This window comes from Suricata suricatta, chromosome 4 (genome assembly GCF_006229205.1).
Source record: "Suricata suricatta isolate VVHF042 chromosome 4, meerkat_22Aug2017_6uvM2_HiC, whole genome shotgun sequence".
Taxonomy (NCBI): Eukaryota; Metazoa; Chordata; class Mammalia; order Carnivora; family Herpestidae; genus Suricata; species Suricata suricatta.
Window position 1 is genome coordinate 66,924,750 of NC_043703.1, and position 15,307 is coordinate 66,940,056.

A 15,307-nucleotide genomic window follows, 5' to 3' on the forward strand; every position below is an offset into this window, starting at 1 on the left:
GTTGTCTCCTTTTCCTTTTGCTATTTTTTGCTGGTTTTCATAAATTTCCTTTCATTGTCTTTTTCATTTTGTTAAGACTGTTGTTCTACTGGAAGTTTCTATTCCATAAATGTTTCCTTCCTCTCTCTACAGGCTCAGAACAAAACATACATTTCTGTAATTTTCTTTTTAAAAACCCCACAAGATATAATTTATTCCTTTACCAAGATAGTCTATACTAGTGAGATCAGTCTCTTAAGAATGTTTTCATTTTTATTCCTAACTCCACCCTTATCCAGACCAAGATAAAATCTTGGTAATGCTTTGCTTCATTGCTTTTCTCCTCCTTCACCCCTAGCTCCTAGATTTCCCTTAAATAGTTCAGCACTTTTAGTTCCAGATTATTCTTAGAATTACCCTTACAAAGTTCCTTTCTATTTTAAGAATTCTTATCTGGGGTTGCTAGTATACAATCCTGGTCTCTTGCTGTCCATCTGGGTTTCACTGTGCACAAATTGCTGACTGCTGCTTCTCTTCCTTCCCATGCTCTGGTACCCTCAGTGGCGGTACAGGTGGTGGGAAGAGGTTTGCCTGCTCTATCCACCCCCAGTAGTGTCTTCGAGAGTCCCAGACACACAGCTGATACGCTGGATCACAGCACACTTGCCTTTATCTCCATCCTGCAAGATGACTGACATGCGCAGAGAAGAAAGGCTCTCGGATGGCAAATTTTTCTCTCAGTGGTCAGATAGCACCCGCCATCTTCTGTTTAAGGTATTGCATGTGAGAGGCGCCTGGGGGGCTCAGTCATTTAAGTATCTGACTTCAGCTCAGGTCATGATCTTGTGGTTCGTGGGTTCAAGCCCTGTGTCAGGCTCTGTGCTGACAGCTCGAGCCTGGAGCCTGCTTCGAATTCTGTGTCTTTTCCTCTCTTTGCCCCTCCCCCACTCATGCTCTGTTTCTGTCTCTCTCTTTCTGAAAAATAAATGAATATTAAAAAAAAATTAAGGTGTTGCATATGAAACATTGAATGGCATTGATTCTTTAACCAACCCGTTATTTCTGCCTAGAAGTTGGTAATGGTCCCTCTCCATTCTTGGAGTTTAAGAATTTTCTGGACAAGCTCTGGTGACTGTTTTTTCCTCATCCCTTCTGCTTGGAACTCTGTGAATAGGTTCAGTTTGCACATTCAGGTCTTTCTTAATCTTGAGGACATTTTCTTCTTTCATTAGTTTAATTATTGCCTCTTCTCCATCTGTTCCTTTTCTCTTCTCTAAATCTTATTTTACCATATGCTAATTCTTACAGATATATCTGCCAACAATCTAGGTTTTTTTTTCTCCTGATTATCTCGACCTTGTTCTGTGTTTTAAGATACTACTTCCAGTTGAATTTCCAGGTCACTTACAGTCTCAGTAGTGGCCACGACTTGCCTCCAATTCATTTGCTTGCAGTTTTGGTTCCAAAATCATGCAGAAAGTCTTTACAAAGCAGAACTGACTATGTTGACATATTTCCATATTTTGGTTCAAACTTTAATCTTTCATTTAATGGCTTGTCCTGTGTGTTCTGCTGGTTTGTCCTCTCTCAGGCTGCTGGGTCTCCTCCGAACCCTGGGGCTTAGGTCCAGCTGCTACCATCCTCAAATGATGCCACAAACAGTTCCTCCAAGAGTGCTCTGCAGAACCCTGCAGGTCCCCAAGATCGTCAGGGCATCTACTGACCTATCCCTTTTGTCATAACCCTACCATGTTGTTTGCCTTTCTCCCATTGTGGACATTTGCTCTGATGACACAAAGCAGTGTCACTAAGATGCACCAGCTGCCACTGCATTCCTCACTAACGAAGAAGTAAAGACCTGAGTAGTCTCTAAAGGTCTCACTGCAAACAAAGGCAAAGCGGGCCCACATCTGGCTCTCCGGCCCAGCGCTGCGGACCCCACACTGCACCGCCGCCTCCCTCTCCCTGTGGAACCAGCTCTAATTCCGGGAAGAGGAGAAGATGAGAATAAAAAGAGACATAAAACATACAGTACTTTTCACAAGAGGAGTGACTAAGGAAAGAAACAATCCATTCTCCTCTAGTGTCTCTGCCCCTCATGCTGTCTGATACCTAACGTGCTACTTTGGCGACCAGAGAAAGCGAGCCAGCTCCGAAGGGGTCTCGCCCCGCCAGACCTGAGAAGGTAGCCCCTGACTCCGCGCTCACAGCACCCCAGCCCTGAGCTGACCGCTCCGCTGCTCGCGGCTGCAGTTTTCATCAGGGATAAACATGAAACTTGGACTCTTGGTAAGGAACCTCATCCTCCTTATTTCTTCTAGGAGCAGGGCCAGATACCTAACGTAGAGGACCCCATGCAAAACGAAAATGAAAGTCCCCGTGGAAAGAGCAGGGAAAAGTGCTACCAAAGGTACTAAAATATAAGAAGTTTTCCTTCAAAAATTTTTTGTCACCTAAAAAAGAGTAAGAGGAGTAATAGTGATGCACAGGTAACAACATAAACTCGCAAATTTGCAAAATAATATTTTGGTATCATCATTTTATATAATGTAATAATGATTATACTTTATTAAAGTGATATCTCGATTGACCATATGATTTTTCTGGCTTTTTGGCAAATTTCTTAGAACATCAAAATCTATGCTTCTAGCAACTTTATGTTTTTAAAACTTTTTTTAAATGCTTATTTATTTTTGAAGGTGAAGGGTGTGAGCCGGGGAAGAGCAGAGAGAGGGAGACACAGAATCCAAAGCAGGCTCCAGGCTCTGAGCTGTCAGCACAGAGCCCAACGCAGGACTCAAACCTATAAGCCATGAAACCATGACCTGAGCAGAAGTCAGTCGCTTAACCAACTGAGCCACCGGGTGCCCCTCCACTTTATTTTTAATAGCTATTGATTTAAAACAATGTTGGTCGCTCTTACAAGATTACAAAAAAAAAATTTATACTTTTTAATTTTGAGAAGGATCTTTCTGCATATGCATCTGTTGCTGGAGCTATTTTACATGCTGTGACAACATTGTTGGGATTATTTGGGGATATTATATGAGGATACATTCTAATAAACTATATCAAAATATACATTTTATTACATGTAGAACTGATGATGGTCACAGAATAATTTTTTCTAAAAGGTTTAGCTATCTGTACAAATGGGTTTCAGGTAAGTGTAACTTTACATGCGAATTTATACAATATTATTTCAATGTTTCCTCTGACGTTTCCTTGAACTTGGGGAGCTGGGATGGCCACTTCCGCGGCCACCATTGCCACCACCTATCCGGATCCAGATTCTGTCCTAGCCACACCCTCGGGAAGGCTGAGCATGGGAAGGTCTGAGCCAACTGCTGCGTGGGCTGAGCCGAACCACTGACGCCCACACGCGGGCGGCTCCCTGGTGCGTCATCCACGCGCATACTGCACTGGCCCCTGGACATCATCACAAAACACCAATGCAAAGATAGACGTGGATGAAGAATTTCCAGACAGTCACAGAAGAACATTAACCCAGGCACAGAGTCCTTCTCAACCTGGGGCCCTGGCTCCCAGGCACATAGCAACCGTAATTTCCGGTTTCCCACCCGCTGCTGGTTTAGGCTGGAGAGTTTCATGCACTTTTTATTGCCAATCTCGTAAGTAGTTTGTCATAAATCTGTCGTTTACAGTCTCTCCTTCTAGAGGCCTTCTGCAGCTCTCCCAGAAGCAACTGTCTCTCTTCTTATAAATCAGGTGGCTGCCTTTCCTAGGCAAACAATGTGAACCTAACCTTAAATAGTCACTAATGACTTAAATTCGTTGCTGGGTCTTTCTGAGACTCTAATTTTCCCAGGACTGATTAGCTCAGGCTTAGAGAAGCTTTGCATTCATCCAGCCATTTAAAATGTGATGGACATAAATCCAGAGTGCAAGTCCTGGAGCCGTCCTGCCTGCTCGGATCCCACTCTTGCCTCCACTCCTCTGCTCTGAGCCTTTAGCATGCCATGAACCTTTGTAAGCCCCAGTTTTCTCATCTGTAAAATGGGATAATAGCACACCTTTAAAGATGGGGCATGATGAATGTTTATTATTAATCACTTATAGGTAAACATAGGTAAACGGTGTTCACTCTCTGCTTATAGTGATGATGTTTTTGAGAAAACAAAAATGCTAGCTTTGACTAACAATTTTTTCGTGTAAAATGTAATTGTTCACTACTGCTTTCAGAAGGAGTCCACAAAGGAGCAGAAAGAGTCCAGTTCAGTAAAGCCATTTCACAAAGTACAGTTGGATGAAGACTGCTGTAAGTCCCGCTGGGGGTGTGGCAGTTATGTGTGAGTGTGTGTGTGTGTATGTGTGTGTGTGTGTGTGAGTGTGTGTGTGTGTGTGTGTGTGTGTGTGTAGAAAAGGCTGTGGGTCTGCATATGATCAGCCTCAGACTTCCTTGAAAGTAAGGCTTGAATGTCCGTGTTTACAACCAGCAAATACACGTGGCTTTCATCTGATTCCTCGGATTTCTCTTGTTCGCACTGCAGCGGAGCCCCAGCGGGACAACACAGGTAACACAGAGCAGAGCACTCCCACTTACACAGGACAAAACAGGCAGTGTTGAGGTTGATTTTTTTTAACTGGGATGAGGCTTTCCAAACCTACCTTATGGTTGGTCATGAATTTGAAGCATAAGCCAAGAGCAGGGTTTGGTAAAAAAGGAATCACAAATGTAAAAAGAAATTCACGTTCGGGTCTCTTCCACTTTAATATGGACTAAAAGATTATAACTAGTCAACCCTATATACCAATAGATAGGCATTATGTAAAAAATTAATTTCTTCCCTATAGACTTTACAAAATAAAAATGTGACCTATGACAAAGAAATTAAATCATCAGAAAATGATGAAATTAGAACATTTCATGAAATTCTCCTATGAGATCTGTGTTATAGAATATCTGCAAGGCGTGTGTACTACTAAAAGAATGATCTGGAAATGGTCACCAAACTTGTGTCCTTCCCACTCCCCCATCCCCATTTGCCTGGGCTTCTTCGGCTCCCCCCCCCCCCCCCCCCAAGGCAGGACTAGGATTGGCTGTCCAAGGGTGTCTCATCCTATGCTTACTTAGCGGTTTTCACTGTCTTCACTGCCGGCCATCTCAGTCAAGTTCCAAGTTCTGAGAACCAGAACAAGGAAGAGGAACGACTTTGAGATTTTACAAAAGACAGGATGTTGCACAGAGAGTTGGTTACAGGTGCGGTGGAAGGATTGAGAAGCCAACAAGGACAGAGAGAGAACTCAGGGAGTAGCAACAGCAAAAAACCACTGCCTCACCTGAGCTACTAGGTAAAGGAAGTGTTCCTGTACCCAGGGCCACGGTCACCTGGGAGAGGCTGAAGAGCCCATCCAGTGTGCCTAGAGCCATGAAAAAGACGCACAGGGCAGCATCCCACACCCACCAAGTCAGAATCCCTGCAAGTGGGACCAGGCATCAGTGGTTTTTTAAACTCCCTAGGTGATCCCAGTGTGCAGCGAGGCTTGAGAACCACTACCTGAATCATCCGGTTAGAATCTGCATGCCTACTACTCCGTCTCTCCCCGACTGCGCAGTCGTGGGGAGAGGGGCTACTGACACCATTGCAGAGGCCAGAGTTACCAGTTAGGTTCGATAGACAGCCACCCTGCTCGAAGGTACCTTGCAGATAAACCATAGAACCGGATTTGATTTATAGAACTTTGCTTCACAGGTGACTTTTTAGTCATTGCTCTACAAAATGCACTATTTTAAAGAGCCATATTTCGCTATACGTCTACTGGCAAAACATGATAAAATATCACACTGTATGGCGATTACAGTCAGGCACTGACAGGGCATTTGAGATATACATAAATTGACCGAAGTAGAATATTCCTGCATAATAACGATATTAACTTGCACATATTAAGTGTGCGCTAATTATTTGTTGAATGAACTGATTATCAAAGGAAAATTAATGTTCAGTGTCATATCATAACTTTTACTGTATTTTAATTATTTTATGATGGATAATCCATGATGATACATATAATGAATCTGCTAACTAGAAGCAAACATCTTAATATGATCTTCTCTTAAATGACTGAGAGGCAGTTCAAGATGGTGTCCAGCCCCAGGGCGATCCCTGTGAACTCCAATTATCATCACAAATGCTGTTGACTAGAAGTCTGACTGGCAAAACTCCAGGTAACAAAAGTCAACTAAGCCTCAGTAACTAGGGAAAAAAAAGTTAACTCTTCTTAAAGAACCACCTGTGGGGGCGCCTGGGTGGCTCAGTTGGTTAAGTGTCTGACTTGGGCTCAGGTCATGATCTCACGGTTCGAGGGTTCAAGCCCCACGTTGGGCTCTGTGCTGACAGCTCAGAGCCTGGAGCCTGCTTCAGATTCTGTGTCTCCCTCTCTCTGCCCCTCCCCCACTTAGGCTCTGTCTCTCTCTGTCTCAAAAATAAAAATTGAAAAAAAATTTTTTTAAAGAACCACCTGTAATAAGTTTCTACCCCTTTTTCATCAAGCATTCATACAGGAAGTGCTTATTCACTAATTAATGGTCATTCTAGAGAATGACAGGTGCCTCAGAGCACTTTCAAATCTGAGGGCAGAGATTAGAGAATCACACTAATCCTGGCAGGAGGTGCGGATCCCAGTGTGCAGCCAGGTTTCGGATCACCAAGCCAGAGGGAGATTTAGAGCAAAGGCCAGCGGATGGTGAGGAACCAGGACGCCCACTGTAAACACTTGAAGAGAGAAGTGAACTGAATCAAAATGGAGTTTGATGTGCAGAATGGACACAAGCCAGAAAACCATTTAGGGCTTCTGGAAAAGTCTAAGCAGAGAGTTCAAAGGGGACAACTTCAGCAAACATTCAGATGCCTGGTGGATGCTAGAAACATCAGAGTGAAAAGAATCCATAGAATTTCATGCTAAATGCCCCCCAGGGAGGACGGGGCGGAGGAGGAGGGGAGGAAATGAAGGAAACAGAAAGAAAAGCTAGTTTGAAAGGAAAGAAAATGAATATTCCTCTTCAGACATACCTGGTTGAAGACTACAGAGATACCCAACAAGAGACATTCACCGTGAGTGCACTGAAACACTGTTTGTTCAAGACAAATTCTTGTCTTTTTTATGAGATTGTCCTTGTGGAACTGTAGCCAGAAATAAAACACTTGTCATTTGTAGTCCAAAATATCATGAATAAAAATATAAATTCTTGTGCTAGCACAATATTCATAAAGGCTTTCAAAAATAGCAGTGCCAGTCATGCATGCATCACACAGGTAGTGACTCCACCTCCCTCTAACAAAGTCACTGCAGTGATGACAATGTCGTCCAAGCTTTTAGGACGAGGTCGGAGAATCCCAGATTCAATTGTTCATATGTCCGTCACATGACCAGTGATGATCCTTGGTGTTTTTTGTGTATTTGTGCTTTCCTGACCAAGGCTGGAGAGACCACTGAGATGATAGAGACTATATTTTGTAAGTATGTTGCATCACAATGGGGCTGATGATAACCCCTGCCCCCAGTCTGCTTGATAAACATGGCAGCATTTCCTTAACTCTACCCTTTTTTTTCTATCTCTGTAGAGGTGCTGGGAGGGAAGTCACCTCACCATCCTGACAACAAGTAAAAAGCTGAACAGACTGAAAAATCAGCAACTCTTCTTGGATCTGTCAGAGAGGAAAAGACACACAGCAAATTGCTGCCCCCAAAATGGAGAGAGAGGCAAACATAGGGAGCCGCAATGTACCCAAGGAGAGACACCAGTGGGAATGACCTCAGGAACCAGTGCTGGGGTAGGAATTCGTGAATTGCTGAAGGCTCAGTGTAGACAACTCGCAGATAAAAAAAAAAAAACTCTAAGGAGACCCAGTCATGGTGTAAGAACATGAGTCTGAACCAAACAGACGCCATGACAGGCTTTGTTTCCCCTCTAAGCTAAAAGGTTTAAGGTCAGTCTCTCCGGAACCATTAGGTGGTTATACATTACCCAGGGCAAAAGAGACCACTTTGCGGTATCCAATCAGGAAAGCCTAGCTACCTCTCCCCACATTCCTAAGGGTGAGACCTGCAGATGGGAACTTTAGATAGGACCCTGTTACCTAGTGTTAAAGTTAACCCGATAGTCACCAAACCAGACCCTGAACTCGCTCTGTAATTGGTTGACTTCAAAGATACCCTAAATGTTGTAATTGGGTCCCGCCAAAAGTAACGAACACCCTGGACGATGTGTATGGTTAGAGTTACTGCCAATGCTGTTATACAATGATGATTGGATGTCACGATTTCTTGTCACTCCCCCTTCCTAAACCCCATAAAAACCCTACTCAGTCCTTGTTCGGGGCTCTCAGCACGGATCCACTGCGTTGGTGAAGGCTGTGAGACCGAGCTTAGGCCCGGCGAGCCTAAGCCGTAATAATAAATGCCCTTTGCTTTTACATGTGTGACTCGATCTCCCTGGCGGTTTCTGGTTTTGGGGGGATATTGAAATCTTGGGCATTTCAATGGCAGTGTGGGGAGGTGCACAGCTTGTGAGATTTACTCCAGGAGCTCTACCAAGTTCTCATAGATTGTATTTTGTTGTCAAGTAATGTTGGAGAAAAATCCCCTCACGTTTCTGACAAAGGGAGAGAAGAAAGAACCGTCTTGGAATACACCAGAGCACTTTATTTCTTTGTTGGAGGTAAATTCTACGAGCAACATGGGGCTCAAATGCACAACCCCAGAGGGCGCCTGGGTGGCTCAGTCAGTTAAGTGTCTGACTTCAGCTCAGGTCATGATCTCACAGTTCGTGGGTTTGAGCCCCACGTCGGGCTCTGTGCTGACCGTTCAGGGCGTGAATCCTGCTTTGGATTCTGTGTCTACCTCTCTCTCTGCTCCTTTACCTCTTGTGCTCTGACTCTCTTTCTCAAAAATAAACATTTTTAAAAAATTAAAACAAAACAAAACTCGCAACTCAGAGGACAAGAGTCTCATGCTCTATGGATGAGCCAGCCAGGTCCCTGAGAGCACTCTGTTTAAGTCCTGCCTTCATGAAAAACCGGCTAACCAGGGCCCAACCTACTTGGGTATTATCAACGCTTAACTGACCTGGTAGAAGCGAAATATCCAACCTTTGCCCACTCTAGTCTTCCATATGGAAGAATTCTGTCATTGTTTCCTATATTTCTTTCCTGGGCTCTCCCCAATCCCGCAGGCCCTTCCATGCTTTCTGGTTTCCCTTGTCTCTTTCCTTCCTCCCAAGGGGAATACCGCCAGAATCCTGCAGCACTGGTATTGTCGGTCTGATGGCTGAGTCACCCTCACTGTGTGTGTTTCGGTGGGTTGTTAGGTCTGCGGGAAGGCAGAGATGGAATCAGGGCATTTTACAGTGATACAATTTAGACTAAAATCATGTTCATTTCTCATCTGTCATCTTTTACTAACAGAAAATTTTCACCTGACCCACCAATCTTTTTCTAATTATATCTGTTTTGCTGCTCTGTGGCTTACCACTCCTGCCTGTCTATTGATAATGCTATATTTTGAAGCCTTGGCTACTTACTGGAGACTCATAATACCTATCATTTAAAGTGAAAAAAAAAAGTGATAAAACCTTCATGTCTTAAATGCAACAGCATAGACTTGAAACACTATAGAACTTGTAGTCTGATAACCTGGAACTAAATTAGCCAAAGCTTTCATTCACATGCCGCTAGAGATCAAAGCAGGTAGAAATGCCTTAGACACCGTTTATGCTTAAGGTCATCATTAGACAATAGCTACTATAATATTGAAAGGAACCCCAAATTTATAAGCTAATCGATTGAGACTTTAAACAGAAAAAAATATTTGCTTATTCTAGTAATTTATTAAGGAGCAATGTTTCCGCTGCAAATAATTTATAAAAAATGAATAAGCTCATTAAAGTTAATTCGTTTTTACCATAAAATAAGCATATGGAAAGATTATAACCAAAATTAGAAACTCTACCAAGGATTTTTGAGTCACATAAAAATTTAGTTAATGGGCCTTCAATTATTTACCAATTCAATAACAATATACAAATTTGAGTTTTTGTCTGTGTCATTAGATGGTTTCAAAAGAGCAGATGGTAGAACATACTGATATAGAAACATCTTCTGCCAAATTATCTTCAGGATTCTATCAATTCAACATTCATAAAATTCAGATCCAAGAAAATAATCTGGTATTATTAAGTAACTGTGGGGACTGATATTTTTAGTTTGGTTTTACCCATGGGCATTCTAGGATAATGTCTATTCAATGGCACAGATAAAATAATGAAGGGACTTCAGGGTGAAGTGTATTAGCTGTCATAGCACCTGGTTTTATGTTACGGAGCTCTGAATATCTGATTAACAAAAAATCTTATGCACATTAAACATAAGTGGAATGAATCCAGAAAATCATGTCTGGGGGAGGTCCTTTATTTATTGAATGCTTAGTATATTCAGGACTGTGCCATTGTAGACATTATTCCCATTTCAAAGATGAAGAAATTGAGGCTCAGGGACATTTTGAAGATAGGTCTGCTAACTCTTTTCTCTCTGCCTTTCTGCCTCAATTAATAGGTAGGTTGAAATTGTTTTTCTTCTCTAATCTATTTTCTTCTCTGATCTATTTCTAAAACAAAGGCTGGAACCTCAGTCACCAAGCCTTTTCTGGTTTGTAGCAATTACATCACAAAACAAATTTCACCTTATTGTAGGTGTCCTATCACAGGCAGTATAGTGTTTCCACCCTTTACTCAAGGTTCCTTGTGGTTTTTCTTGACCTCTTTTTCCTTGATATCTAACAATGAGTATTTACCACTAATGCATGAAACAAAAATGTCCCAGGAAATGCACTGCAACAACCAAACTCTAACAATATTTAATGGTTATAAAAAGGGGAAGACGTAATACATCTGAGAAAAAAGCAACATGCTCTTGGAAATTGTAAGTATTTCAAGCTGCCATAAAGGAATTCCTTCTAGAAGAGGAATTCCCTGGTATTTGCATATAAAGAACTTAACCCTATAACAGTGGAACAACAAAGAAAACCAGTTATAATCCTCCTCTCACTTTGTGATTGGTCTAGGGGAGATAACTAAGGAAAGCTGGGTTTCTGCCTTGTTACCTAGAAAGCTCATCGAAGGTGGTCACACGGGAGCTTGTGTTCCTTCCTGTGGACACACAGAGTTGATGCCATGTGACATCTAACTCACAGCAGCTTCGGATTCTTGACAGTCAGTCTTTATTAAATGTGTCTCTGGACAAAGGTGATGTCAGGGAGCTAATTCTGCTAATTCATGTATTCCATCACTCCCTCATACATTTATTCAACTAATCAACATTTACTGAACAATATTTTGTAGGAGACTCTGGGCTAAATACTAAATATCAAAACAAAGCACAAAAAGACATGGCCTCCGCTTTCCCTCTAGCACCGAGGCTCTCTGTCAAGGTTGGTCCATCTAAATTAACATTCTCCTTCCCAGACAGAAATTTCAAGCAGCCTTGTTCAATATTAAATATTAAATGGAGATAATACAGGACAATGTAATTGGTCTATTCATTCCGAAACAGGCAATTTGAATGGGAGAAAAAAATGGAATTGTAGATTTATGTAGAAACAAGAGCAGTTTAATTCCACCACCTGAATTACTGCAACATTCAGAATGAGTTACAGAATTTTCCCTTCCACATAGATGTTTAAAAATGTTTGTTTTAGTCAGTAGCTTAGCTTAATTGTAAATCTACTTGCCAGTTTATTTCCATGGAACTGTACATATTGAAAGAATCTTGAAAAAAGTTTGTTCTTCAAATTTGTTAAATATCTTAATTGTGCTATTAATTGACTTAGCAGTACAAGGCTTTCTTTCTAGACCTGCACTGTCCAACGGAACAGCCATTAAGCCACATGTGGCTACTGAGCACTTACAGTCTGGCTTACCCCACTGAGCACAAGGTGTGCCATACTTGTAAAACACACACCAGATTTCTAAGACTTAGCATTAAATAAAGGTATGTAAAAATCTTAATCATTTTTATACTGATTACCTGTTGAAGTTAATATTTGATGATATGGGAAACATAATGTATACCATCAAGCTTTATTCCTTCTACACTTTTTAATTTTTTTAATGTGCCTACTAGAAAATTTAAAACATGCACTTACATAATCTCTGTGTTGGACAGCATTGGTATAAATAGTATAAAGGAAAAGCTCCCAAGACATTAATAGATTCTAATTATTGTATGTGAAAGATGAAAATAAATGGGAAAGTGTCCTTAATGAATCTGAAAAACCATCCTTGCAAACCCAGGCAAAAGGAACTGGGCCTAAGTGCAAGGGGTACACCTCGGTCCGCAGAAGGAACTGCGAAGGCAGGGCAAATACAAGTGTGGCAGAAATTAGACCAGAGGCCTCTGAAAACCACAGTACCACCTAATGCCCTTGCAGAAATAACCCCCCAACCTATTTTAGTGTATGTGCTGCCGAACTAAGCGAGCACTACCCCACAATCTAATGAGAAGTGTAGGAGTTCAAGGGGAACAGCTGCTACATTAAAAATAAAATAAAATAAAATAAAATAAAATAAAAATAAAATAAAATAAAATAAATAAAATAAAATAAATAAAATAAAACCAAAGTGGCAAGTGCCCAGCATTAGTGAGTAAAATATCAGAACTGATGTGGAAGAAGGGTGGTGCTCTGACAGGAAGTCCCACCCCTGACCCCGTCTCCCCTCCTTCCTGCCCCTCCCCTCTCCCTAGGTTTAGACTGACACTCGCTCCTTTCACATTGGCTGGTGGGAGCCACTGACCTCCCCCTGAAGAGCTTGGGGCCTCAACGTTAACATGCAGTTCTCACTATGGGTGGTTTTGAGATGTCATTTCTCTTTGAGGCTTTAGCATCTCTTTTGTCTCTTTCAGCTCTTCTATTTTGCTTTCTCAGTGTCTGAAAGTCTCTGCTCAAACACAGGGATGAGCGTGAGGCACCCACCATCCCGTCCTGTCTCCCAACCTGGCTGTAGGACCCCCGTTTTTTCATGGTGCATAGCCTATGTAGTTCCATCAACTCAAAAAAAAATTTTTTTTAATTTATCCAGCAGTCATCATATGATTATGAAAGAAGCACAGTTGCAGGCAGCTTTATTACAATATTCATCAAGGGACAGAATTACTTCTCTCTACACTCCAGGGAATGAAAATTAATATGGTAGCAAGAAACTTTTAAACAACATTACTTAACAGTAATTAACAATAAAAAACTAGTTCAATGGATATTAATGGTTAAATAACTTGTGATAAATTCATATAGTGGAATTACTCTACAATTATTAGAAACCATGTTTTTGAAGACTACTTACAAAAGAAACACAATAAAAATTTATAAAGATACACAACTATTTACAATATGATCTGACTCTAATTATGTAAAAGCAAATACACAGGCTATGGCAATAGTGGCTACCTTAAGGAGATGACAGGTAATTTTTTCTCTTTTTTTAAAATTTTTACAATGAATATATATTACTCTTATAATCAGAAAAAATATATACATAAGAGACACTATTGTTCTCTATTTTCCAAGTTTAATAATAAGTCCAATTTTTAAAAGAATATCAAGAAAAGCTTATCTTTCATGGAAAAAAATCATACCACCCGTATAGATGATACGTAATACAGTACAGCTCTTTATTATACACCTTGTTTAAGGGGCATTAAAAGATAATTCCTCATTAGCCCTTTCTAGAAATCAGTAGCATGTTTCAGTGTGAAAGTTCAAAGCAAAACTGCTTCAAAGCTAGTTCCACAGACGTTGCAGCAAAAATAGAAAATAAACCTCAGCAATCACAGAAATAAATCTTCCAGTGTTATCAGACCAAATGCTTTGGAACCTATTAAGAATTTTTAAAAGCTCTATTCGAAGAAATCAGGGCACTTTCTAAAGAACAGCAAGTGAAGTCACTCTTCATAGGATGAGTGATTATTTTGTTCTGATTCGCTCAGGAAAGGTCACATCATTCATTGCAAGGAATGCTCTAAAATCAAACGGCTTCTAATCAAATTAATCATAGCGTTGCTCGTCGTAAGTACTTTTTCCTCCTTTCCTCCCCCTAGAGCCACGCAGTATAATGCATTGCACGACCGGTTTATGCTTCCCGAAGAACCCAGCATCTCATGATTCATATTTATTTTTCTGCAGACATTTAAAGCTCTCTACGTACAGACCCTTGACGAGGACCCAATGACACAAAACCCTCAAGGACCCCAGGGCCTGGAGAGCACCTCGAGAGTCACATACAATAAAATTCTACCATTTGCTCTGCCGAGTACTTCATTAACCGGATATGTAAATTAATAGTAGCAGCATTTGATAGAAACACTGCTTTTGAAAAGAACGCTCCAGCCTAGCGCCCTCTGTCATCTCTCCCATATTCTGCCATTTTTTTTTAAGGGAAACTTGGTTCGACAGAGCCCATTAGGCAAATGATGGCAGTGTAGAGATGGTTACTTGGGACTTAATGTCTTATTCCCACATTTGCAATTATTACCGCAAGATAAACACTACATTTAGGAATGGGCACTGATCTTGCCGTTCCGTTTCTATAAAAATGTTACCGAATGGTTCCCACTTCCCATACATTTGTTACAAAACGTGTTGCAGAAATGACCATCCTCAGTTTTTGATCACCCTCCAAGAGAGAACAAATCCAGGCACTATTCACATTTTAGGCACTATTCACATTTTATAATCACCTATGCTCATTTCCAAACCTCTGTCATATGCCACAAAATTTTTTTCTACAAGTCAGATAAATGAAATTCACAGTTTTACAACACTGAGAAGTGCAAATGGTTAACAGCTGATGTGTGTGCATAATCATTTCAAAATAAATGAATAGGAAAATGTTCAGAACTACTTGTAACTTCTTCTGCCTTTCTTAGAGTAGTAAAAAATCAGAGAAAGAGAAATAATAAAAGCAAAAAGTAGGAACGCTATGAAAGCCAGTAAAGATTTGCGGGTATGAAAAAAGCTGCAATCGGTGCACAGGGTGAATTCCTCTGGACAGAATCTCCCCAGAGTTTCAGCACCTGGGAAGCCATTGTTGTCAATCATTTTCCTGTAATGTTTCATGGACGGTTTGGGCTCAAACTGATTCGCAGCATAATGATAGAAGCCAAACTTTGGAGCTGTGCGATCGTTGAATGAATAAGCAAAGTATCCACAAAGATTGACACCATCTAGTATGTAGGCTAGAAAAACAAAAGGACAAAGTAGTTATTAAAATTGTTTGCACACAGCACTTCACTTTTACACAGTCTTGGTGCATCAG

At 41.1% G+C, this 15,307-nt stretch overlaps 1 protein-coding gene and 1 long non-coding RNA gene across 2 annotated transcripts in view; one reads left to right on the forward strand and one right to left on the reverse strand.

Moving 5' to 3' along the window:
- The first annotated feature begins 504 nt into the window (after positions 1 to 504).
- LOC115289574 lies at positions 505 to 14,294 on the forward strand. Its single transcript, XR_003907688.1, has 5 exons — positions 505 to 753; positions 1,571 to 2,268; positions 4,183 to 4,258; positions 7,566 to 7,775; positions 14,176 to 14,294. It is a non-coding gene; the product is annotated as an uncharacterized LOC115289574 (long non-coding RNA).
- Positions 13,087 to 15,307, reverse strand: part of KL (klotho) — a 48,465-nt gene continuing 46,244 nt past the window's right edge. Inside the window, exon 5 of the mRNA XM_029936863.1 lies at positions 13,087 to 15,227. Coding sequence (XP_029792723.1) covers positions 14,890 to 15,227 — 338 coding nt within the window. The 3' untranslated portion in view covers positions 13,087 to 14,889. The remainder of the gene's footprint in view (positions 15,228 to 15,307) is intronic.